The 27,736-nt window shown below is 39.2% G+C and overlaps 1 protein-coding gene across 1 annotated transcript in view; it reads right to left on the reverse strand.

Moving 5' to 3' along the window:
- Positions 1-27,736, reverse strand: part of FIG4 (FIG4 phosphoinositide 5-phosphatase) — a 173,064-nt gene that overhangs the window by 95,451 nt on the left and 49,877 nt on the right. The window contains exons 4-10 of the mRNA XM_010856621.1: positions 20,868-21,024; positions 19,130-19,180; positions 13,490-13,638; positions 10,212-10,340; positions 7,631-7,731; positions 4,179-4,341; positions 3,655-3,752 (exon numbers count right to left, since the gene is read on the reverse strand). Of these exons, the coding sequence (XP_010854923.1) occupies positions 3,655-3,752; positions 4,179-4,341; positions 7,631-7,731; positions 10,212-10,340; positions 13,490-13,638; positions 19,130-19,180; positions 20,868-21,024 (848 nt within the window). The remainder of the gene's footprint in view (positions 1-3,654; positions 3,753-4,178; positions 4,342-7,630; positions 7,732-10,211; positions 10,341-13,489; positions 13,639-19,129; positions 19,181-20,867; positions 21,025-27,736) is intronic.

Consider the following 27,736-nt stretch of genomic DNA (forward strand, 5'->3'; position numbering starts at 1 on the left):
CCAGGAACCTGGGGATCAAGTCTCACCCCTCCCTCTCCCTCATCTCAGACCCAGCTCATCACTGGCTCTACTGCCTGTGTGCACTCCTCCCCACCTCTGCATTGCCACCCTAGCTGTGGCCAGTTACCCCTTTTCTGGATAATTATAACAGCCTATGGGGTCTTTCAACATCAACTTTAGTCTGTACCAATCCAATCGTTCTCTACGTTGAGATCAGGATAATTTTCTCAAAACAGAAATCTGATCACCATCTTCTCAACTCTACAAAACCTTCCACGGTTTTGGAAAGTCAAGATAAGACCTGACTCATTAACACACCCTACAAGGCTCTTCAAGTCTGGCATAACTACCTCTTCAGTCTCTTCTCACAACAGGCTCTCCTGCCTGCATTCTCTGGGACCCAGTCAGAGAGGCTTTTTCTTCCTCAAACGCATGTTCTGCCCTCCTTTCCCAGGGCCTTGCGCTTGCTGCTCTCTTTCCTCTTGGCCTTGTAAAGGCCTCTTCATTCAGAGGCGTTACACTGACTCATCACTTCTTCAGGGAAGACTTCTCTCCCGCTATAAGCTCTCCCAGAATCGTAACCCTGTTCTGGTACCTCTGCCTCACTTTACCATCTCCTGTTAGACTGTGAGCCCAGAGAAGACAGGGACTGTTTTTATGATTGCCTTGGGCACAAGGGAAACCTTCAAAACTGTTAAACAGTGGCTTCAATAGACATAGGATTCCTTGGCTTCTAATTAAATTGAATTATGCTTATTATAATTGATGATCTCGGTTATCCAGGTCATACAGTCAGCAAAAACAAGACTGGGAGTGACTAGGACTCAGATCATGAACTCCTTATTGCAAAATTCAGACTTGAAGAAAGTAGGGAAAACTACTAGGTCATTCAAGTGTGACCTAAATCAAATCACTTACAGTAGAAGTGACAAATAGATTCAAGGGATTAGATCTGATAGAGTGCCTAAAGAACTATGGACAAAACTATGGACATAGGACTGTATAGGAGGTGGTGACCAAAACCATCACCAAGAAAAAGAAATGCAGAAAGGCAAAATGGTTGTCTGAGGAGGCCTTACAAAGAGCTAAGAAAAGAAGAGAAGCGAAAGGCAAAGGAGAAAAAGAAAGATACACCCATCTGAATGCAGAGTTTCAAAGAATAGCAAGGAGAGATGAGTCTTCTTAAGTGAACAATGCAAATAAAGGAAAACAATAGAATAGGAAAGACCAGCTATCTCTTCAAGAAAATTAGAGATACCAAGGGAACATTTTATGCAAAGATGGGCACAATAAAGGACAGAAACTATGAATAAAACAGAAGCAGAAGAAATTAAGAAGAGATGACAAAACACACAGGAGAGCTGTACAAAAAAATTCTTAATGACCCGGAAAACCACGATGGTGTGATCACTCACCTAGAACCAGACATCCCGGAGTGCAAAGTCAAGCAGGCCTTAGGAAGCATTACTATGAACAAAGCTAGTGGAGGTGATGGAATTCCAGCTGAGTTATTTCAAATCCTAAAAGATGATGCTGTTAAACTGCTGCACTCAATATGCCAACAAATTTGGAAAATCCAGCAGTGGCCACAGGACTGGAAAAGGTTCATTCCAAACCCAAAGAATAAAAATGCCAAAGAATGTTCAAACTACAACACAACTGTACTCATTTCACATGTTAGCAAGGTAATGCTCAAAATCCTTCAAGCTAGGTTTCAATAGTACATGAACCTAGACCTTTCAAATGTACAAGCTGGATTTAGAAAAGGCACAGAAACCAGAGATCAAATTGCCAACATCTGCTGGATCACAGGGAAAATAAGGGAATTCCAGAAAAATATCTACTTCTGCTTTATTGACTATGCCAAAGCCTTTGACTGTGTGGGTCACAAACTGGAAAATATTAAAGAGATGGGAATACCACACCACCCTGCCTGCCTCCTAAGAAACCGGTATGTAGGTTAAGAAGCAACAGTTAGAACCAATTTCAAACTAGGAAAGGAGTACGTCAAGGCTGTATATTGTCATCCTGCTTATTTAACTTCTATGCAAAATACATCATGCGAAATGCCAGGCTGAATGAAGCTCAAGCTGTAATCAAGATGGCCAGGAGAAATATCAACAACCTCAGATATGCAAAAGACACCACCCTAATGGCAGAAAGTAAAGAAGAACTAAAGAGCCTCTTGATGAAGGTGAAAGACAAGAGTGAAAAAGCTGACTTAAAACTCAACAGTCTAAACACTAACATCATGGCATCTGGTCCCATTACTTCTTGGCAAATAAATGGGGAAAAAATTGAAACAGTGACAGACTTAATCTTTGGGGGCTCCAAAATCACTGCAGACAGTGACATCAGCCATAAAATTAAAAGATGCTTGTTCCTTGGAAGAAAAGCTTTGACAAACCTAGAGAGTGTATTAAAAAGCAGAGACATTACTTTGCTGACAAAGGTCTGTATACTCAAAGCTATGGTTTTTCCAGTAATCATGTACAGATGTGAGAATTGGACCATAAAGAAGGCTAAGCACTGAAAAGTTGATGCTTTTGAACTGTGGTGTTGAAGAAGACTCTTTAGAGTCCCTAGGACAGCAAGGAGATCAAACCAGTCAATCCTAAAGGGAATCAGTCCTGAATATTCATTGGAAGGACTGAAGCTGAAGCTCCAATACTTTGGCCACCTGATATGAAGAGCTGACTTTTGGACAAGACCCTGATGCTGGGAAAGACTGAAGACAGCGAAGGGGGTGACAGAGGAGAGATGATTGGATGCTATCACTGACAACAGACCTGAGTTTGAGCAAACTCTGGGAGATGGTGAAAGACTGGGAAGCCTGGTGTGCTGCAGTACATGGGGTCACAAAGAGTCAGACATGACCGAGTGACTGAACAACAACAACAAATACTTATTAACCAACTTGTCAGAATAATCTCAGATACTAGAAGGTGTTGGCCAACTGCCATAGGCATAATAAACAAAACACTTGCTTCTCATACTCAGGGTTTTCCTAGCCACAGAATGAGATTCCTCCATTTCATTTGGTTGCAATAGACACAGATACAATTTCCTACCTGGTCTCCTATACTCCGTGCCAGGCCTTTGACCTGGCTGCCTACTCATATACACAAGACATGCTGACCAGTGTTCTCTGACATGGAAGCACAGAAATATGAGACCAGGTCACCATGCTGTCCACCAGATTCCTGAGCCATAACTGCACCCCAATTTCTGAATCTAGTCTTTAGATCCTATTACCACATATTATCTTGCCCAGCTGATCTTCTGGATTGTCAAGGGAAGTTACTCTATCAAGGCTAGCCTGTGAGTGTTTGATCTCCATGCGTCCTTCTCCCAGATGTCCTGGAAACTGAGGCAGAATTTCACCCATACCTAGCTCACCCCAGGAAATTAGAAGACAGACATGCTCATTTCTCTTTTTCCTAGAAAACCCACCACAGAGTCTCTGAAGTTACCCAGGGAAGAGGCCACGTGGACTCTGAGGCCAAAGGACAGAAGTTCAGACAGTTCAGACACGGTGAGTCGTCACATCACGATCAACCCACAACCCTCTCCTCCTTTAAAGCAGGCTAGTTAAGCCCCTTCATGTTGTCCAGTGTGATCGAATTTCATAAGCAAACAGAGAGCATGTCATACCTTCACTAAATTCAAGACGATGATGGGCGAGCCAAACCTCTGAAGCATCTGGTCAAAGTGAAGGGCAGCCACGTGGGCAAATGGATCTGCCTGATCCACTGGGAGGAAAAAACAAATAAGTACCAGAATGAAAATTATACAGTAAGAATAAAAGCAGCACAGGGTCTTGTTTCACTTTATAATGGTTATAGAAATGTAACTCAATTGATCTTCTGGTAGTTTCATGTCTCAAATTCCTCTTCAGTGCATCATTCTTCATATATTTATTGAATTTGAATGATTCTTACATTTCTGAATATAATTAATTATATTTACATATTTTAAAATATAAATAATTTTCTAGTGGCCAAAATTAAAAATGAAAGTATATAAAGCTGTTGCATAAAAAATACCAGTAGTCCTGATTCTAAATTATCTACTTTTCAGAACTAAAACTCCATGCTTTTATGAAATTTCTGTTGGCAGCAGTTTACTCTCTAATGTGGGTAAAGGAGAGTTACTACTGAAAAGACTGTTCCACTCACAGGTAATAGGTGGCTTAGGCATCATAGTTGAAATGTCCTGTGACCAGTATAAGGGAACTGATCCCCTAACTTGCACATAAGAAGAATAACTTCCTGCAGTAAAAGACATGACAGAAGCGTCGCAGAGCATTTGTTCAGTCTCCACTTCATTTGCAACATCACCCTGGAAAGAAAGGTGCATTTACAGGCGTTTTATATTCTCAGAATTTTTTCAGGGAAAAAAATGTCAAGTACAGAATGAAAATATAATTCCTATTCTTAGGCAATGGCACCCCACCCCAATTCCTATTCTTAGGATATTTTAAAAGAGGTAAGTGCTGATCAATATTTGATGCACATATTAAAAAAGGAAAATCATTAAGATGCAATAAAGGAAGGCAATTAAAAATAGCAGAGAATAGACGAGGGAAAAATCAAATTAATAGCTAATAATACAGATAATAGAGTACAGAGAAGGAGAGAAAAGGAAAACAATTACAAGATATTACAGGAGATTAGTAAGACCAGTGAAATATAAAAATTCAATTCTGAAGACCAAGGAGGAATGAAAGGACAAAAAGTAAGATTCAAATAAAATGCCTGATGGACACAAGAAAAAAAACCTTGAGACAGCTTTACTTATAATGTATATGAGGATTTAACAATAATTTTAGAGGCATTAATAACGTGACTGTTTAATTACCCTTGCTATATCCAAAACTACATAACAGAGCTGCAAAACTCTATTCTTGTCCAGTTGCTCAGTCGTGTCCAACGCTTTGTGACCCCAAGGACTCCAGCTCGCCAGGCTTCCCTACCCATCACCAGCTCCCGGAGCTTGCACAAATTCATGTCCATTGAGTTGGTGATGTCATCCAACCACCTCATCCTCCGTCATCCCCTTCTCCTCCTGCCTTCAATTGTTCCCAGCATCAGGGTCTTTTCCAACAAGTCACTTCTTTGCATCAGGTGGCCAACTACTAGAGTTTCAGCTTCAGCATCAGTCTTCCAATGAATATGCAGGACTGATTTCCTCTGGGATTGACTGGTTTGATCTCCTTGCAGTCCAGGGGACTCTCAAGGGTCTTCTCCAACACCACAGTTCAAAAGCATCAATTCTTCAGCACTCAGCTTTCTTTATAGTCCAACTATCACATACATACATGACTACTGAAAAAACCATAGCTTTGACTATATGGACTTTTCTTGGCAAAATAACATTTCTGTTTTTTAGCACACTATCTAGGTTTGTCATAGCTTTTCTTCCAAGGAGCAAGCATCTCTTAATTTCATGGCTGCAGTCACCATATGCAATGATTTTGGAACCCAAGAAAATAAAGTCTATCACTGTTTCCATTCTTCTCCCATCTATTTGCCATGAAGTGATGGGACCAGATGCTATGCTCTTAGTGTTTTGACTGTTAAGTTTTAAGCCAACTTTTTCACTCTCCTCTTTCACTTTCATCAAGAGGCTCTTTAATTCCTCTTTGCTTTCTGCCATAAGGGTGGTGTCTTATGCATATCTGTGGTTATTGATATTTCTCCCACAATCTTGATTTCAGCTTGTGCTTCATCCAGCCCGGCATTTTGCATGATATACTCTGCATATAAGTTAAATAAGCAGGGTGACAATATACAGCTTTGATGTACTCCTTTCCCAATTTGGAATCAGTCCATTGTTCCATATCCAGTTCTAACTGTTGCTTCTTGACCTGAATACAGGTTTCATAGGAGGCAGGTAAAGAGGTCTGGTATTCCCATCTCTTTAACAATTTTCCACAGTTTGTTGTGATTCACACAAAGGCTTGAGCATAGTCAATGAAGCCGAAATAGATGTTTTCCTGGAATTCTCTTGCTTTTTCTATGATCCAAAGCCTTTTCTAAATCCAGCTTGAACATCCGGAAGTTCTTAGTTCATGTACTGTTGAAGCCTTGCTTGGAGCATTTTGAGCATTACTTTGCTAGCGTGTGAAATGAGTGCAATTGTACAGCAGTTTGAACGTTCTTTGGCATTGGGATGAAAACTGATCTTTTTCAGTCCTGGGGCCACCGCTGAGTTTTCCTAATTTCTGACATATTGAGTGCGGCACTTTAACAGCATCATCTTTTAGGATTTGAAATAACTCAGCTGGAATTCCATCACCTTCACTAATTTTGTTCATTGTAATGCTTCTTAAGGCATACTTGACTTCACACTCTGATGTCTGGCTCTAGGTGAGTGATCACACCACTGTGGTTTTCTGGGTCACTAAGACCTCTTTTGGAGAATGGCACCCCACTTCAATACTCTTGCCTGGAAAATCCCATGGATGGAGGAGACTGGTGGGCTGCAGTCCATGGGGTCACGAAGAGTCAGACACTTACTGAGCAACTTCACTTTCACTTTTCACTCTCATGCATTGGAGAAGGAAATGGCAACCCACTCCAGTGTTCTTGCCTGGAGAATCCCAGGGATGGCAGAGCTTGGTAGGCTGCCATCTACGGGGTCACACAGAGTCAGACACGACAGAAGTGACTTAGCAGCAGCAGCAGCAGCAAGACCTCTTTTGTATAGTTCTTCTGTGTATTATTGCCACCTCTTCTTAATGTCTTCTGCTTCTGTTAGGTTCTTACCGTTTCTGTCCTTTATTGTGCCTATCTTTGCATGAAATGCTCCCTTCATATCTCTAATTTTCTTGAAGAGATCTCTAGTTTTCCCCATTCTATTGTTTTCCTCTATTTCTTTGCATTGTTCACTTATGAAGGCTTTCTTATTTCTCCTTGCTATTCTTTGGAACTCTGCATTCAGATGGGTACATCTTTTTTTCTTAAAGCGACAGTTATATCTATGTTCATTGTTGATATGATTTTAAGAACGAATGTTGCTATATTAAGGCAGGATCAAAACCCAATGTCTCACCCAGTCTATCTACTCGATCACACATCAGTGTAAGACTCCAGTTGTCTGTTGCAGAAAGAGACGAAACACTCAAAGCACACTACATGACCAAAGGCAGAACAGATGAATATGTTGTTTTTTTCCTAGGGATGAGCGGAAGGAGTCTGTCTTGAGCCAAACTAAAGCAGAGGGAAGCGGGTAAAGGGTTTCCAGGCCTTGCTTTACTCAATTTTCTCATCAAGGATGCTTTTCCAAAGAGCGCTCCCCTCCATTTATTCCTTGGGTGGAGATGCTTTGCTATTTTAGTCTCTCCACTAAATATGTACTGCATTTTAAAATCTATTACAGAAATGGCTCATCCTCCGAAACATTAGACATTTTATAACTCCCTAAGGCACTGCATAACGCTAAGATAGCTGATTTTTCAGAACATCTATATATTAGTCATATTCCTCACAAGTTTCAGAGGCTCTAGAGAATTCATTATTCTCTTGATAATGTCCCAAACTGAGATATTCCACTTTCTAAAATTCCACTTTGCTTTATCTGTCACCAGAGCTGAAATAAAAAGTTAAATTGCCAGCAGGAATCTTACCTCACAGTTTGCACCTCTTTTGAGAAAACGGGTCCCAGCGAACTTACTGGATCTTCTAGCTATTAAAGTGACATACACAGGTCGCCCATAGATCAACAGCTCTTAGAAATCTAGTTAAAGCTGTTTAGCGCTCATGACCATCACACCCAACCAAGAGAATCATTCTGTGTTAAATATATTTTGTTCAGCAGGTTAAAGAACACCAAAAAGCTTCACCCAAGAAATGGAACAGCACTGGGTCTAACTGCTCTTTTGAAGTATGAAGGTATTAAGGTAAAACCAAACCTTACTAAAGAGTGGTTTCCATGAATTTCAGAGGAAATGGTAACCGGATGTAGGGTTATTGGTCAAGGGAAGACCTGTGGTCCCTCCTTGCAGCCAGGTAAGAATGTAAAAGGTACAATTAATCCTTCTTCATTCTTCAGAGACCATACACCTATCAAAGTGACCACCCCTCCATTAACAGGGTGTTTAAATTATGAAGCAATAGCTAGTTCTGAGGGAATGGAGTTAGCATAGTACTGTGAGAGCACCCAAATTTGTCACCTAACTGCAAAACTGAACACTGGGAACTGTATAACCAAAATAAAGTTTCAATTAATATTGTCACCTTAGTTAACTTTCTGAACCTCAGTTTCATCTTCTGTAAAATGGTGTAAGTGCAAAAAAAAAAAGTAACCAATTTTATTAGGTGGTTGGGAAGACTGGGTTTGGTAATGTGCGCCTGGCTTGTAGCAAACATTCAATGAATAGCAATGACTGTTACCATCATATACATTCCAGAATTCATTACATGCTTGTTAACTGGGAGACTGGATTCATCATTTCAACTAATGAGCTTTAAAATTATAATCTATGGTGCTATTTACTACTTTAAAGAAACAACCATTTATTGTACTTAATACATGCCAGGCCTGAGTTAGCTCTTGAGAAATAAAAGACAGTTTAGAATTACTTTTTAGAAACTGCCCTTAGAAACTGTAGCACCTTCTCTTTTTTTTTTTTTTTGGATCTGCAGTGGTTTTATTTTATTTTTTTTTAATGAAGGTGGTAGAAACTGTGTGTTTTTTCCAGTTTAATTCTACTTTTGGAAAAATATATAGTAATTTGGGGCCAAATCTCATTATTCGGTGAATGATCAAGCAGATAATACCACTCACTGGTTGAAAATGAGTATAAGGTAATGAGCCATTTTACGTGTAACACGTAAATCTCACCAAATTCATTCCAAAAGTCCTCTGTATCTTCATCTAGCCTCTCCTCACCCTCACTTGCCACAAAGGAAGCAAAACAGGTCCTCTCCAAGGCCAACCTCTCCAACTCTACCCTTTGACTCCCTGACTCCACTCCTGTCAATATTCTGGTGCAAGAAAGCACATTATTGGTTTATCACATTCACCCATTCAGTGGTCTCAAGACAACCACTCCTTTGAAGTGTTCACTCTAGGTTTTTAACTAACCTAAGACACAAGGAAGAATGTCAACCAGAAAGCATGCTAAGTGCCCAAATGTTCTTCAGGATCTCTAAAAGGGGCAGGAAAAAACTTAACACCACTTCTAAAAAGTAGACATTGCCTTCTTAAGCCTCATAAGAACACATTCACTATACCTAGAAACCAAATAAAACAACAAATGATATTTATAAGATTGATTTACCAGCTTAATACCAAGCTCAACCTATGTCTATTTAATCTATTATGACTCTTCTCAATCCAGATCTTCATTACATTATGCCTGAACCACTGCAATCTTGTCCTAATGCATGTCCCTTGGTCTAGGGTGGATCAGATGGTAAAGAATCTACCAGCAATGCAGGAGACCCAGGTTTGATCCCTGGGTTGGGAAGATACCCTGCAGGAGGAAATGGCAATCCAGTCCAGTCTTGCCTGGAGAATTCCATGGACAGAGGAGCCTGGAGGGTTACAGTCCACAGGGTCACAAATAGTGGGACATTATGGAGTGACCAGCACACTTTGAAAATGGTTACCCACCCAAGCTTCCTAAGTACTAATTTGTATGTTACCATTTGAAAAAAACTTTCAAAAATTCTAGCACCAAACCGAAAGTCCTTCATCCGACCATCAAAGTAATCTGGTGACTGGCAGTCTGACTCCTCCCTAACCCATCTCCTTTCCACCCCATTGTGCCTCCCAGGCATTGTATACACAAACCACAAGTACACTCCCATAAATTTTCCCACCTCTACACTCACGATGCTTCCCCAGCCCACAGTCTCACTGCTGAGGCCTGCTTCTTGATCAAGTCAAGCCAAGCTCAACTCTTCCTATGAGCCTGGCCCCATCCTCCCCTCCGGTTAGCGATTCTGCTCCTGCTCTTAGGTAAGAATGACACTTACTACCCACAGCACTTTCTGTGCCCAGAACATTTTCTTCCTTGTTATTTACCTGTCTGTAGACATAATAGATCTGCATTCCTTTGTATTTCAACCACACAGAATGCATAATTATAATCTATCTGCAGGATGCACAGATAATTATAATGATTGTATAATTCACATACAGCTTTCTACAAATGTTATAGCATAAATTTAATAATATCTTAATGCTTTAAAAAAGGATACTTGACTGCCCACAGAATCCATGAATAATGTATAGCAGCCAGTCACGATGGACAGTATTTTTAATTATATCTAGAAGTTCGCCGTTCCACACGTACTTCATGTAAGGCTCACTAGAGATCCCAAATACACCTGAAAAAATAAGAGTTGGTATCAGGAAGATAAGAAAATTGGTTGACATTCAATTCATTTTTAAGCTCTTAAACTTTTGTTTTTTAATTTCAAAATGTCTGATAAATCTCACTGCTGTTTTCAGTGGATATAACTCATCTCACTGCCCAGAACACTGTGCTGATCCTGTACAAAGTTAAAGAAAAAACACATTTTTCTGATCTATGAGTTTTGAACCTAGAGAAAAGCAAGCAACTGGGAAATTAAGGACACACGTACAAATACATGAATGAGGCTGACAGCAGGAGCAGTGACTAGGAGCATGGCTCTGGTGTCACAGTGCTGGGTCCACATCAGAGCTCTGCCTCGCCAGCAGGGTGACAGGTGTGACCAAGAGGGTCACTTATTTCAGTGCCCTGTTTGCTCTTGCATGCCCCTTTCGTGTGATTGTTGTAAAGGCAAGTTGATAATGCACATGAAATGCTCAGAACAAGTCTCGTGTCTTACTCATAATTCCGTAAGTGGTAGTTATTACATCAAGCTTTTTTGATATGAGAAAATTAATTTCATCAAGCATCATTTCAGGATATCCAGATAAATTTACTAAATATCAGTAAGTTTTACAAAACTTATATAAAGTACAAAATAAGAAATAAGTATAAAAGTAATGGCTTAAAAGATTGTAACAGTTCTGCTTAGAGACAATCAATACTATTTTTCTTCTCAAAACATGTATGTTAAGAGTGTTTATATATACTCTGACAAATACCCTTTGGTTTTATTTATAAAAAGTAAGCCTTCTCTGCCCCTTCAATGACATTACATTGAGTATGAATAATGGAAAGGAGTCCTGTCTTTGTTACTTACCAGCTCTGTGACCTTTGGCAAGTTACATAACATCTCAGAACCTCAATTGTCTAAACTGTAAAATGATGATACCACTCACCTCAGAGATATAATCCAGATTAAAAAAATATATAATATATGCAAAGTGACTAACATGCTGCCTGACACGTTAGAGACTTTTTAAAAAATGTATTATTTTCCTTTTCTACCTATGCAGACAACTTTTGCCCTCACTTTCTCTTTCCTATCAGTTTCTCCCTGTGTAGTAGGAGAATAATGCGTCCCTTCCCCACAGAAAAATATCTATGTTCTAATCACTAGAGCCCATGAGTAAGTTATGTCATGTGGCAAGGAGAAATTAAAGCTGCAGATGGAATTAAGGTTGCTAATTAAGATGGGCAGACTATTCTGAATTGTCCAAGAGGGCCCACTGTAATCACGTGGGCATTGTGTGTTAAAGAGGGGAACGGGAGTGAGAGTGTCAGAGTGACGTCATGTGGGCAATCCTCGGCCAGCCATTGCTGGCTCTGAAGATGGAAAGGGCAAGGAAATGGCTTTTTCCTTAGGGTCTCAAGAAAGAAATGCAGCCTTACCAACACTCTAACTCTAGCCCACCAAGATCTCTTTTGGACTTTTGACTTCTGTAGGATAATAAATGTGTATAGTTTTAAGTCACTTAATTTGTGGAAATTTCTTATGGCAGTCATAAAAACCTAATACACAGTTTATTCATATCTATCAAGCAGAACTGCTCGAGCGATAGTAAAAAGTTAGGTAGCTTTTGGAGTCTTAATTCAGATCTCAGTACAGATATTCAGATTCGCATGGGAGATGACACACACTGAATACTTACTAATGCTTTTAGCTTTTCTATCACTAAGCACAATATTTAGAAGAAATGATGTGACAAATACTCAGGTACACATTATCTTACCCTCCACCTGCCTCGAGTGGTACAGATCACAATTCAGATGAACCACAGCAAATTTCTGTGATCTAGATGTTTTGGGGTAGGGAGGGTGCACAGGGTTTTGCTTTAGCTCAAGTGACAGTCAATCTAATAAATGAACAAGAGTCAAAGGCAATGAACAGAGATGGCATTCAGTTGAAGTAAGTCTCAGTCTTCTTAGAGTGGACCAGAACTTCTGGCAAAAGGCTAACAGAGCACAGCCTCTTCCTGAGTGTCCTGCAAGGACAAACCTTCTGGAACTTACCTTCGACCTCTGCACCCACATCTTCATCGCTGTCACAGAAGTGGCACTGAGGAAGGGACCCAAAGACACTACTGACTTTTCGTTTCCACAGTAAGGCCAATTCAGCTAAACTGTCTTAACTTTACGTTTGAAGCAATGCCTTCACAACATTCACTCCGGCAATGTCTCTGGCCTTAGAGTGCTAGACCAATCCCTAAATCTAGAGATAAAGGTATCCATTCTGCTGTGTGGCTGGTCAGTCCCAGATCCCCAGGGTCACCCTAGACCAGTCACACACAGGTCCTGCAGTAACCCCACAACAGTCCTGACAGAAGCAGGCTGTGGAAGGGACAGGTGGGTCAAACTGAGACCAATCATGTCAGAACAGCCTCTGACCTTCTGCAAGGGTTCCTCTGGACACTGGCCTTGTGATCTTAACCTCTAGGTCTCGGCCTCCTACTTATCATGTATTTATTTGAAAGCAGCATTACACCTCCTGAGTAGCTTTTTATGAGGATTAGAGATATGATACATAAATCTAGGCTGCAACAGGAAACCCAGGGTAACTTTTTTCTACAATTCAAGTTATACACAACTGGTCTCTATAAAGAAAAATAGGTGGTGGTGTGTATTCTTCAATATTTAAAAAGAAAATTCTCCAGCCAAAGACTAAAGTTGAATGAATTCCATAAAAGGTGCATAAAATTTTGCTAGAAAACATCAGCATACAATTTTCTGCCTTGCCCACAAATGAAATCAATTTGGTGATACATGATCTCTGGACTTCCCTGGTAGCTCAGGCAGTAAACAATCTGTCTGCAATGCAGGAGACCCAGGTTCAATTCCTGGGTCGGGAAGATCCCCTGGAGAAGAAATGACAAGCCACTCAGGTATTCTTGCCTGGAGAATCCCATGGACAGAGGAGCCTGGCAGACTTAGCGACTAAACCACTACCATGATCTCTATAAAAATGAATTCATTTATATGAATTCATATATCTGAAGCAACTTCATGAAAAGACAAAGAACAAATAAGAAAGGAGAAATATGAAGGAAATGTGAGTGAATTTAATGAGATGCCATCTCATAGATGTCACATTAACATATATTGGATGTGCTGAAAACCACCTACCGTTTCCACCCTGTGTAATCAATCCTTCATCTTCAAAGATGTCGAAACTTTCCTGGCGAGTCTGAGTGGTTTCTGACTTTAACATCTCCAGGGGCATTCGCAAGACTGTGAGATTATACTGAAGTGAGTGGGACAAATCATAGCTATAACTGAGAAGAGAAAGCTTAATAAGAATTAGAAAAGCAAAACATATTTCATAATCTTGGCTCCCAGAAGGAATTAAAACCTATGAACTAAATTAGTTAGCACCTAATTATGAACTGAATTAGTTAGCACCAACAACAGAAGCGATGTTGTTCAAATAAGCACCTTAAACATAGTAAATCATGAATATAATTGGAAATTTAAAAATCATTACACGACTTAGGCATTTGCATAACTAGAAATACACAATAAAATGTTAGTAACCTACATTCACTGATTTGCATATGCACTTTGTGCTTCACACTGAAATTAATCTAACTTCATAGTTTTGTATAACAAAGTCACACTTTTATATTTATCTAAATGGACTATTAAAAATGCTATAATATCCACTCTAATAGTATTATACAAGGTCTGTACTCTAGTTTACCTGAATGAAAATAATTATATTAATTACTAAAGGTGGCACCATAATTTATTTAGTAATAAAATAAGAATAAGTGAATAACACAAGCCACTAGAGTGATACATGTTTGAGAAGCATGTCATTAAAAAAATTATAAGTCTGTGCAAATAAAATTGCACAAAATCAACTTTTATAAGTATCTTAAGCTATATATTTTTAGCACAGAATTTTAGACAGTATCTAGAATTTCTTAAGTTATACAAATTTGAAAGTATTCTAGTCATACTTTAAAATGGTTACAACTTCAGATTCTCACACATTATTATTTCTTCTTTAGTTTATTAATATAATTTGAAATTGATTTTTATTTAATCTGTTAAATTTAAATCTACCACATTTTCTTGATAGAGCCATTAATTTTATTAGCATCTGATCTCAGAGAGATAAAAACTGTATTAAGAAGTTGGTTTCTCAATCCCATATGCAAGAGCATAAAAAAACCTTTGCAATAAATTTAACCAAAGAGGTAAAAGATCTATATACTGAAAATTATAAGACATGAATAAAATAAACGAATAAGACACAAATAAATGGAAAGGTATCCAGTGTTCATGGAGTGAGTGAAAGTCGCTCAGTCGTGTTCAACTCTTTGTGACCCCATGGACTATATAGTCCATGGAATTCTCCAGGCCAGAATACTAGATTGGGTAGCCTTTCCCTTCTCCAGGGGATCTTCCCAAGCCAGGGATCAAACCGAGATCTCCCACATTGCAGACAGATTCTTTACTAGCTGAGCCATAAGAGAAACCCAGTGTTCATGAAACAGAAGAATACTGTGTAAATAACCATACTACCCAAAGCCATCTACAGATTCAATACAATCTGTATCAAAATTCCAATTACATTTTCCACAGGAATAGAAAAAAACAATTCTAAAATTTGTATGGAACCACAGAAGACTCCTAATAGTCAAAGCACTCTTAAGAAAGAAGAACAAAGCTGGAGGTATCAAACTTCATCACAAAGTTACAGCATCAAAACAGCATGTTACAAGATAAAAAAGACACCTAGACCAATTGGAGAAGGAAATGGCAACCCACTCCAGTGTTCTTGCCTGGGAATCCCAGGGACGAGGGAGCCTGGTGGGCTGCCGTCTATGGGGTCGCACAGAGTCGGACACGACTGAAGTGACTTAGCAGCAGACCAATGGAACAGAATTGAGAGCCTGAAATAAAACCACTCGGATACAGTCAACTAAAAATTTGACCAGGCAGCCAAAAAGATGAATGGAGAAAGGATGGGCTTCCCTGATGGCTCAGACAGTAAAGAATCTACCTGCAATACAATGCAGGAGACCCAGGTTTGATCCCCGGGTTGGAAAGATCCCCTGGAGAAGGGAATGGCCACCTGTTCCAGTATTCTTGCCTGGAGAATTCCATGCACAGTGTAGCTTGGCGGGCTACAGTCCATGGGGTCTCAATGAGTTGGACATGACTGAGCGACTGACAACCCCTTTTCCAAAAGACAAATGGAGAAAGGATAGTCTCTTCAATAAATGTGTTAGGAAAACTGGACAACCACCTGCAGAAGAATGAAACTGGACCCCTGTCTTACACCACTCACAAAAATCCACTCAAAATGGATTAAAGACTTAAATGTAAGACCTGAAACTATAAACAAATAAAAGAAAACACAGGGAAAAGCTCCTTGACATTGGTCTTCACAAATATTATTTTTGGACATGATACCAAAAGTGCAAGCAACAAAAGCAAAAACAAACAAATGAAACATCAAAATAAAAAGCTTTGCACAGAGAAAGAGTGAGTGAGAAAATAAAGAGGCGACTTTTTGAATGGGAGGAAATATTCGCAAACCACCTAACTGTTAATGGGTTGACAGCCAAAATACATAAGGAACTCATACAACTCAACAACAAACAAATAATCCAATTTTAAAATGGGCAAATGACTTGAATAGACATTTCCCCAAAGAAGACACACAAATGGCCAATAAATGCATGAAAAGATGCTCACCATCACATTGGGAAATGCAAATCAAGACAACAATGAGATATCACTTCATACCTATTAGAATGGCTATTATTAAAACAAGAAACGGCAGGGTTGGCAAGGATGTGGAGAAAAGAGAACTCTTTGCACTGCTGGTGGGAACATAAATTGGTGCAGCCATTATGGAAAATAAAATAGCAGTTCCTTAAAAATTAAAAGCAGAACTACCACTGGATCCAGAAATCCCATTTCTGGTTATATATCCAAAAGAAAAAAGATCACCATCTCAAAGAGCTATCTGCACCCCCATGCTCACTGTAGAATTAATCAAAATACCCAGATGAGGCAACAACCACAAATGAACACATTAATAAATTAACAAAGGAACAGATAAATAAAATATAGGGTATATAAAAAAAATGGTAGTTGCCAGTGGCTGGGGGAAATGGAGAACTATCAGTCAAAGAGTACAAACTCTTAGCCATAAGATAAATAAGATCTGGTTATCTAACATACAGCATGGTAACTGTAATTACACCCATGGCAGATTCATGTTGATGTATGGCAAAACCAATACAATATTGTAAAGTAATTAGCCTCCAATTAAAATAAATAAATTTAAAACAAAACAAAACAAAAAAAAGAATGAAAAAAAAACAACAACACTGAATTATGTGCTTGAAATGTGTTAAGGCGGTAAATCAAGTGTTATCAGTACACACACACAAAAATCACAACTGTGTGATGGGATGAAGGTGTTAACTAACACTGTGGTAATCATTCTGTGATACATCCATGTATCTAGTCATCACATTGTACGACTTAAACTTACAGATGTCAGTAATATCTCAATAAAGCTGGGGGCAGGGTGAGAAACTGGGCTTTTACTTTTAACAATCAACTTCTCCTATTTAAAACAACTGATTTATCCTAGCTGAATCTTAATGTAATACAACCTTTTTTAAAGTCTTTAACCTCGTATTTTTTACTTATGGGATAACTTGATAAGAACTCAGTAGGAGAATGCAGATGAACTTGAAAACCATGAAGGAGAAATCCCTTCTAACAGCTGAGCTCCACTGAGCTTCAGTAATACCTCAGAGACTATAAACAATTAAGCAATAATGGCTGGAAAGCAAATGATGGAGACAAATACAATGGAAATATACTTTCAATAAACATTTGTGGAAGTGAAAATTATTTCTTTAGAAGCCCTTCACTATACTATTGCTAAATTAATTAACTTTCTTCAGTTTCACATCATGAAGACATAATCCACTCTACATAGTAAACGTTTTTATTTCATAAATAAATAAATAAATGGTTAACTATATTAAGAGTTTAAAAATAAATTTAAAATAATGCAAAGCACCCTAACAGTACATAATGCCAACGGCTACAACACTCTGGGTCCTCTTAGTCCTACGACCCAAGTCCACTGATTGCGATTTTGTGTTCTACATTTTACCTTGGACGTTGTAAGTGACAGAATTCTCCATGCAGCACAATAACTTGCTATATACCTGGCCTACATATTGGTCACTTCAGTGATGGTATAACACTCTCCCAGGATGCTCTGCCATAATTTATTGCTTATTTTTCAATTCACCATATTTGGGTTGTCCCTGCATTGGTTGGTTTGCTTGTTTGGGCCACGATAGAGACGCTATCTGTAAAGCTGGTGCCTTTACAAACAGGGACTAATATTTTCCCTCCTGATTTATTTTCTTCAGATATATTTTCATACATACTTGATGCTACATTCCTCCCCAGGAAAATCATTAATTTACAATGCCAACAACAATATGTTGGTACTGCAAAAGTTCTCCCTATTTTGAGTTTATTTTTACCTTTTACTAGACTGTTAACTGAAAACTGTGAAACGGTTACAACTCTACATACAGACTTTTAAAAAATTTATTTATTTTAATTGGAGGATAATTACTTTACAATATTGCGATGCTTCTTGCCATACATTGACATGAGTCAACCACAGGTATACATGTGTCCCCCTCAACCCTGAATCCCCCTCCCACCTCCCTGTATATAGACAATGCAGATTTAATTTTTGTAATTCAAAATCACAAAATAAGCCATTACAGTGTATTGAGTAGAGATCCCTGTGCTATACGGTAAGTCCTTATTAGTTGTCTATTTTACATATAATAGGGTGTGTATGTCAATTCCAATCTCCCAATTTATTCCTCTCCTCACTTAACCTTAGCAATATAAGTTTGTTTTCTATATCTATGACCAATTCTTTGTAATGGCCTATATGGGAAAAGAATCTTAAAAAAAAACAGAGTAGATACACATATCCCCTCCCCCATACAGCTGACTCATGCTGTTGTACAGCAGAAACTAACACAATATTGTAGATCAACTATACTCCAATAAAAATTTTTTAAAATTTGCAGAAATAGACATGATTTTCAATATTTATTTTGTTAATGTTTTACAGTTTGGCCCTTAATTAATTCAACAACTGTGTGTTTATGTGCTAATCTTTAGATTTAGTACCTTGTGACATTTTCTATTTGGTGTACTAGATGAAAGTATATTTGAGAACTGGCAATAAAATTATTAATAGAGTGCTTCTTGCCAGTCCTACAGGAGTAAGTAATTTAATTTCTTCAATCTTTAATTTGTTCTTATATAAAAAATAAAAGATCAGTGTATAATTTTAAATTATTATTGCCACTCTCATTTGAATAAAGGATGCAGGAATTTTAAATTTTCCTGTTTCAGAGATAATGATAATATTGAAAACTTCAGAAGTATAAATATCTTCAAACTCAAAAAAAATTACAAAATAAAAGTATTTCTTTAAAATCATAATGAAAAGATGATTGTTCATAGTAAGAATAATTACCATTTAATTTATCCATTCAAAATTTCAAAAATTAGATTTTTTAAAGGAGGAATACTTGTATTTATATTATTTCAGATGAAAAGATTTGGCTATTTTTTTAAAAAAGAATAATCAAAGTACTACTGTGTCTTCTGATTCTCTTTTTACCCTGTAGGAAATAATATAAACATTTAAGAGACTGACAGGAGTAAAACTAAGCTCAAACTTACCTAAAGTAAAAATTGCTGGATAGGTCCACATTTTGGAATATTCGTAGATACCTTAAAAAAATGATTACTATAGTTAACAATATGATGACTACAGTTACCGCTGCTATGATATATATGAAAGTTAAGAGAGTAGATCCTAAAAGTTCTCATCACAGGAAAAAAAATGTTCTTTTTATTGTGTCTTTATGAGATGATGGATGCTAACTACACCTATCGTGGTCATCATTTCACAATATACATACGTCAAATCATTATGCTGAACACCTTAAACTTGCACAGTGGTATATGTCAATTTTATCTCAATAAAACTGGGAAAAAATGACAGAAAACTACATGAAATAATTTTTTTCAGTTAGTATAAGACAAAATTCAACTTTATCTGCTAAACTCTTACTCTTGTCTGAAACAAAATTATTTTTTTACCCCACTTCCAAACATCAAAGATAGTGTCACAAAGTTCCAGAAAACCACTATCTAAGAAGGTTTTAAGCAAGAAAACCACCTCACCTTTAAATTCTGGTTCATGTTCTAGAACAACACTATAAAGGTACAAAGTGTAATTAAAACCTAAGCTGCTATCTTCCCTAAAAATTCAAACATGCCTAACTTTGTTCCATTTTGAGTCTTTATAATATCAAACCAATTCTAGCATTTTCTCTATCAATGTATTACTTATTAACAGTCTTTCCCCATATGCCCAAGTTTCCAATCATTTCCCCAAAAAACTTTTTGAAGCTTTCAAATGCATAGAAAAATTAGGGGTGCGGGGAAATAGTATAACGAATAGCAGTATGTCCTTCACCTGAATTCACTGTTAAATATTTCTCCTTATACATACATACATTCTCTGTCTTTAAATACACAAGTACATTTTATTTTTCTAAACCATTTACAGTAAGAAGCAGATATGATGACAGTCCTAAAATTATATATCTTAATATTACACAACTACTATGAACAAGGACAATCTCCTAAATAACCACAATGTCACTATACACTCAAAATTTAACACTGATCCGATACTTCTAGTATGTAGTTCATATAAAACCATTCCAGTGAAGTCCTTTAAAGCTCTGTGCCTGTGTGTGTACACATTGTGCACATATTTTAACCCAGGATCCAACAGAAATTCAAGTGCTTCACTTTGTCATGTTTATTCTAAAATCTTACTCTCTGGCTCTTCCTGTATTTCACGACACTGACATTCCTGAAGGGTCTGGGCCAGTTGTCTTACAGAAAGTCCCACATATGGATTTGTCTGATTATTTTCCTCATGCTTAGATCCAATTTAAATATTTTTATCATGCTTAGATTCAATTTAAATATTTTTAGTAAGAAAACTACACAGGCTAGTGGTGTCCTTCCCACTGCTTCATATTAAGAGGCAAATAATGTCAGTTTTGTCTCATTATTGGTGATGCCAAGTTTGATCATTTGGTTAAGTGTGTTTATCATTTTTTTCTCTTTGTAAATAATAAAAATATTCATGAAGTACAGTATGTTGAGACATTCATGAAGTACAGTATGTCAACAATAACCTCTCATCTAATGGTTTTAGCAGCCATTATTGATTCTTGCCCAAATCAATTATCATAATGCAGGGTCTTCAATAGCGCCTGAACAAAAGCTGTAGCATTCTGAGCCTGTATTTACATTTTAACATTTATAATCTATCGACTATATTTTGATTTTCAATTGGTCTACAGATACAAAAACAGCAGTTACTGTCAGTACATACCTAGCTTCATCAGGATGACTAATCCGCACAGAATCATTGGGTATATAGATCATATTTGTATCTTCAATCTTATATACTGCATGACCGCCAATATCTGCCATCTTCCTCTTTTTGGTTATTAACACAATATAATAGCCTTCTAAAAACCTGACGAAACCTACACAACAACAACAACAAAACAGAAAGATAAATACATCTCCTAAACTTAGCAATGCTTTCAGATACATATTTAAAAGGCTAAAAGACTTTGACATATTTCCTGCTTTATTATTTCTCTGATTTACAGCCATACAAATTTTCAGCTGTTTTAGAATTATTCTCTAGAAATATTTATCTCACTTAAAAATACTACTCTGAACAATTTGATTATAAGAAGACCATACGTGTTAAGGTTCAGTAACGCTAAAATCCCAACTACACACTAGTTACCATACAGTCTTGGTTAAAAATGTTCTGGCTCCCAGAACTTTTGCTTTGGGAGTTAAAATGAATTCTCTCGGTGGTTGAGGGGAGGGAGAGGGGCACACTTTTTTTTTTTTTATTGTCACCCTGCTTATTTAATTTTATTTTATTTTTAAACTTTACAATATTGTATTGGTTTTGCCAAATATCGAAATGAATCCGTCACAGGTATACATGTGTTCCCCATCCTGAACCCTCCTCCCTCCCCATACCATCCCTCTGGGTCATCCCAGTGCACCAGCCCCAAGCATCCAGTATCGTGCATCAAACCTGGACTGGCGACTCGTTTCATATATGATATTACACGTATTTTAATGCCATTCTCCCATATCATCCCACCCTCTCCCTCTCCCAGAGAGTCCAAAAGTCTGTTCTATACATCAGTGTCTCTTTTGCTGTCTCGCATACAGGATTATTGTTACCATCTTTCTAAACTCCATATATATGCGTTAGTATACTGTATTGGTGAACCGGCTATGTGAGGAGCTCAGCAGACCCTCTCCCCAGTGACTGGTGAAAATTATAAAAACAAAACACTGAGAGTTTCTGGAAATTCTCCTAATGGCATACAGCAAATGGAGAAACATTAATTCAAAACAATCTACTAGATCTTGGAAAGATCAGCCAGTCTGTGGCATCCGAACCATAGCTTGCTTCCTTCCCTATCCCCTTCTCCCAATTCAGTGTAACGGGTGTCTACTTCCCAGCAGGTGTCCCCAAAGACAGTACCCGCTCTCCCCTCCCCAGCTCTCAGTCTAGGGCCCTGGTTTCTGCTCAGGAGGTGCAGGCCACCAGCGTTTCTCATCCCCTCCAGCTCTGTGCTGCAAATCCTTTATTCCAGGCAAGCACACCTGACACCAGGGGCTCCTTTCTTCCACCGGCTCTTGTAGAGTGAGGCTCTACCCCAGTACAGATACGGGATCCTGTCACCCCAGCTCACTCACTGCGGGAGTCAGATAATGGTCACACACTGCTGACTTCCTGCCAGAAACAACGGAGGCCAGAAGGCTGTGGGGCAACTTATTCAAAGCACTGAAAGAAAAACTCAGCCAAGGCTCTTACACATACAGCCTAATGTTTTTTCAAAACTAACTTTCCTGTGTGTGCGTGTGGGAGTCCCACTTGCACTTGCCCTCTCTCTCTCTCTCTCTCTGAGTGTTGCACTCTATAAAGTCTGAGCTAGAATCTTGGGGCTATAAATTTTTGCTCTAGAATTGGCAAATACCCATAGTCTCTGCTGTGTTATTCTTAGTTGAGATTAGTAATTGAACGTACTAATGTAAATGAGCCAAAATACTTAACTGAAAGATACCATAAGGATTTTAATGAACCACGTTGCTGCTGCTGCTGCTGCTAAGTCGCTTCAGTCGTGTCCGACTCTGTGTGACCCCATAGACGGCAGCCCACCAGGCTCCCCCATCCCTGGGATTCTCCAGGCAATAACACTGAAGTGGGTTACCATTTCCTTCTCCAATGCATGAAAGTGAAAAGTGAAAGTGAAATCACTCAGTTGTGTCCGACTCCTAGCGACCCCATGGACTGCAGCCTACCAGGTTCCTCCGTGCATGGGATTTTCCAGGCAAGAGTACTGGAGTGGGGTGCCATTGCCTTCTCCAAATGAGCCACGTTACTGCTATTAAAATATTTTGGGAAAAAAAAGGGAAAAAAAAATAAATAAAATAAAATATTTTGGAGAGCCACAAAGTGCATTTTTTTTAAATATTCATTTGTGCTCCTCCCCACTAGAGGGAAATGGCAACACACTCCCCAGTATTATGGAGAATTCCACAGATATAGGAGCCTGGTGGGCTACAGTCCATAGGGTCACAAAGAGTCAAACATGACTTTCATGTCATGTTTGGCTACTTTCACTTGTAGACTAGCTCAAAATTCCCTGACTAAAGCTGAAGGACATAAAATAGGAAATAAAGCTTAATGTCAATCTCATTAAAAGCAAGTTAGGAAGCAGTTATCCTTTAGGAAGGCCAAAACCTACAAAATCAAGGGTCCTGGAAGCAGCATAAAAACCCAAAAAGGGAATCTAATTGAGTTTAAGTAATAAATATTTCCAAGACAAATCAGTTTTCCTTTTGTTCTTGTTATGTATTTTTTATATAAGGAAAAAACCTCTCTGTGATAAGTTCCCCCAACCTGCATTCCAATTGAATTTTAATTTTATGTTTTCAATTCTAGACTATTTCATCCTACATATCCCTTTATATTTTTAATAAATGTACTGTACAAAAGAACACTCTCTACCAGCATAAGTGCTTTTTGCATATTATGAGATTATTTTCTTTTTACTACTAATTGGAAATGTCACTCTTTTTTTTTTTTAAAGGTTCCCATCAAATACAGCCAACAGTTAAAAGGCTTCAGTCTGGCACAGACCTCTGTCAAAAGTCAGCCTCATCATCATTTTAACACATGAGAAACCAGGACAAGTTTTTTCATCTTCATTCTATGCACTTCTGATCCCAGACCAATTTCCCCAAGTTCTTCCCAGAAGCCTAGACGACGGTCATCATGCAAAAGTGACTTCTTTTTCTCCAAGTAGAGAAGGCCGGCTGTGTCGTTTGTGATGGACACCAAGCAAAGTAAATAAAAAGGGGCAGTGTGAGAGGATGGAGTGCTGTGGCATTCTGGGGGCTGGAGAGGATCCCACAGGCTCACCAACAGGGAAGAGGGCAGTATCCTGTTGGGTCACCTTGTCAGCTCGTCACTGTCTTCAGAGCCTCTCTGCACTCTGACAGAGACGTATCAAAAACCACAAGGGACCGAAGTGACACTCTAACACCAAGTCTATCGTCCCTCACGAGTCGAGGCCCACGGCATTGCCGTTTTCCCCTCCTCTTGACTCTGCAATCTGTTTCTAAGGGTGCTGCTCTAAAGAGCAACCAAGCCCATCACGTAGTCTACTATGAAGACACTTACTCTACCACTCCCCTTCAGCCTACTAGCAGCTTACAAGCGTATCCTCTCACTGGTGACACAGGCAGAAAAAGGACATATACCAAAAGGAACTGGATGGTCAGAGTACCGAGAGTAGTAAGGACTACAGGCCTCCACCCAAACATCCCAGGACCACATCACAAACTGAGTGAGAGCGACTAACGCTTTTCACTTTCACACAGTCTTGGAACCACTGCTGAGGTCAACATAATATTCCCATCACTCCAAAAACACCCCCTCAGGCTCCTCCGATGTCCATCCACCCTTCCCACCCCCAGCACCTGGCGCCCACTGATTGATTTTCTGACTCTGGAGATTTGCCTTCTGTGGTGTGTCACAGGCAGGAGCTTAAAAACAAAAAAACAAAACTGGGTGAGCAATGCTCACGACCTATCTGGTGGTCTCCCAAACCTCCTGGCTGTCAAGCCACAATGGAACAAGTCACAAATGGGCACCACAGCTACAGGGCAGGCCCAATCCATGTCTAGGGACCAGAGACGGTCCATGAGCTTTCAGTAGCCGTCCATGGAAAGAAACGCAAACGAACTGAAAGGGAGGGCTCAGGAACATCAGAGTTCATCATCAACGAGCCTGCCTGGAACAGACAAGACTAGTTTGGATATTATGAACTTATGTGGTGAGTCACATGTGGTCCAGGCTGATGACAAGTTATGCCCATTTAGGCTCTTGTGTTGATCTTGACACACTGCTGGAAAAAAGACTGGTCCTTTACTGTAGACAGTTGAGAAGCATAGCTTTAGATTCTTATAGACTGTGAATTAAATTAAACCATGGTAACAGTTCAAAACAGTCCAGCAAAAATACTACTCACAAATTGGGCATGCTGAAAAAATTGAGAGAGAAAATACTTCGGCCGAAGAACAGAAGACCACCATTCAAGTCCGTCCACACATGTCTTATTCTGACAATCAGACTACATATATTTCCAAGGTTAAATATTTTGTGTTTTGTTATTTCAGCTGCCCTTATTTTGCGTTTTGCTATTTCAGTAGCCCTCATTTGTCTAGCCAATACTAGACAAATCATAGCCTTTTATTACGTCCTTATTTACTCTTCAAAGATTCTAAGCATGGTTGAATTAGAATAAATAAAGTGCATTTCCACGAAAGTAATAAATGCTTACTTAGCACATTACTGTGTCACTTAACTGGCAAGTCAACCTTGTTGTGACTTCACCATCCAAGGAGAGTCTCAAAAGGGCCTCAAATTGTGATAGAAATGTACCACAATATCTAAGAATGCCACCTAAGAGAAACATGGCAATATCTTCAGTCCTCATCCAAAGTTTATTAATAGCTGTGTATAAAATGAGTATTTATTTGGCTATAAACTTGGTTATCTGTGGATTAAAATAAAGCTATGGTTTTACAAGCTTAGTTATCAATAAATTTAAAATGAGGCAAGGAATATTGCTAAAAGCAAATATGCCCAGAACAGTGAAGAATGATCAAAGTACCATTAAAGTAACACAGTACACCATCTGCATGCGTGCATGCATGCTAAGTCACTTCAGTCGTGTCCAGCTCTTTGCGACCTATGGGCTGTAGCCCATCAGGCTCTTCAGTCCATGGGATTCTCCAGGCACGAATACTGGAGTGGGTTGCCATGCCCTCCTCCAGGGGATCTTCCTGACCCAGGGATCGAACCCACGTCTCCTGCATCCCCTACATTGGCAGGCGGGTTCTTTACCACTAGTGCCCCCTGCGAAATCCAGGAAAGCATCTGCTGCTGCTAAGTCACTTCAGTCATGTCCGACTCTGTGAGACCCCACAGACGGCAGCCCACCAGGCTCCCCCGTCCCTGGGATTCTCCAGGCTAAGAACACTGGAGTGGGTTGCCATGTCCTTCTCCAATGCATGAAAGTGAAAAGTGAAAGTGAAGTTGCTCAGTCGTGTCCAACTTAGCGACCACAGGGACTGCAGCCTACCAGGCTCCTCCATCCATGGGGTTTTCCAGGCAAGAGTACTGGAGTGGGGTGCCATTGCCTTCTCCGAGGAAAGCATCTAGAGGCCACTTAATGTAAAAAGCAAACTATCCAATACAACTCCAAAATACCCAAGAGCATCTATTTTAAAATAGAGTTCAATGGGCTTCCCGGGTGGTGCTAGTGGTAAAGAACCCGCCTGCCAATGCAGGAGACATAAGAGACCCGGCTTCAATCCCTGGGTGAGGAAGATCCCCTGGAAGAGGACATGGCAACCCACTCCAGTATTCTTGCCTGGAGAATCCCATGGACAGAGGAGCCGACAGGCTACAGCGCACAGGGTCGAAAAGAGTTAGACGTGACTGAAGTAATTTAGCACACACACCCACAACTGATCTTCAACTCATTATACTTAATTAGCAAGGAAGGTTCAATTTTGAATATTTAACTCTGACTAATTAGGCATTCAATATTACATATACCTTAGGAAATTTACATTTTTTCAAAAGTTGTAAGAAAGTATTAGTATTTAAAGAAATGAGTTTAACCTATTAAGTATCTGATTAAGCCTAATGTATTTAAGACACTATTTCTAGATTTTTTTCTTTGATTAAGTTCTTTGATTAAGAGTTAAGTAACACTTAAAGTGGAATTTACATGTATGGAATATATGGAATTGAAACACATGAACTCACCTGACATACACTAACACACACATGTTATCCGTTAAACACTCATCCATTAAACATGAAACCTCAAGGGATTTGTCAAGACTAAGCAGAAGGTACACAGAAGGCTCCAGTCCTATGCAGAAGAAACTAATCATACCGACCACTCTCGACCTCCCCTGGCAGCTGCCTAGGACACAAAATGGACCTAAAGGGATTCCACATGAAGGGCTATGAGAGCACATCGAGAAAAACAAACTTCAAACACCGCAGAATATGCATAATCAAAGTCTCAACAAGTACACATTCACCAAATAGAAAGTGCTAATCAGAAAAATGAACCTAAGACTATGAAACTATATAGCACAGGTCAGTCCATATTAGTTTGGTTAACATCTACAGACACCACTCAGTAAATATTATAGACAGTTCAGCGGGTTTAAGAAGCAGAAAGATAATTTTGTGTTGGGGGGCGGTGGGGGGAAGACTTGAAATACGGCCATGCCAACAGGGAAGCTGAAACACAACTGCCCTCTGCCTGGCTGCCAAGGCCCCAGTGATCTGGCCTCACCAACCGCTTGCCAGCATTCCAGGACCCGTGGGCATCTTCATGCCGGTGCTTCTGCCGTCACCCCTCCTGGAGCTCTCCCCTCCCTTCCCCACATCCATCCCAAGCTTGCTTCTCCTCCAGGGTCCAGCCTGAGTCTTGTCTTCTCCAGGAAATCTTTCCTGGCCACTCAAGGTCCAAGTAGTCTATCTCTTACGCAATCTCCAGCATTTACTATTGACTACACAACTGGGATCCAAATTCCAGTCCTGGAGTTGTTTCCTGGGCACTGGGT

This window comes from Bison bison, unplaced genomic scaffold (assembly GCF_000754665.1).
Source record: "Bison bison bison isolate TAMUID 2011002044 unplaced genomic scaffold, Bison_UMD1.0 scf7180017864373, whole genome shotgun sequence".
Lineage (NCBI taxonomy): Eukaryota > Metazoa > Chordata > Mammalia > Artiodactyla > Bovidae > Bison > Bison bison.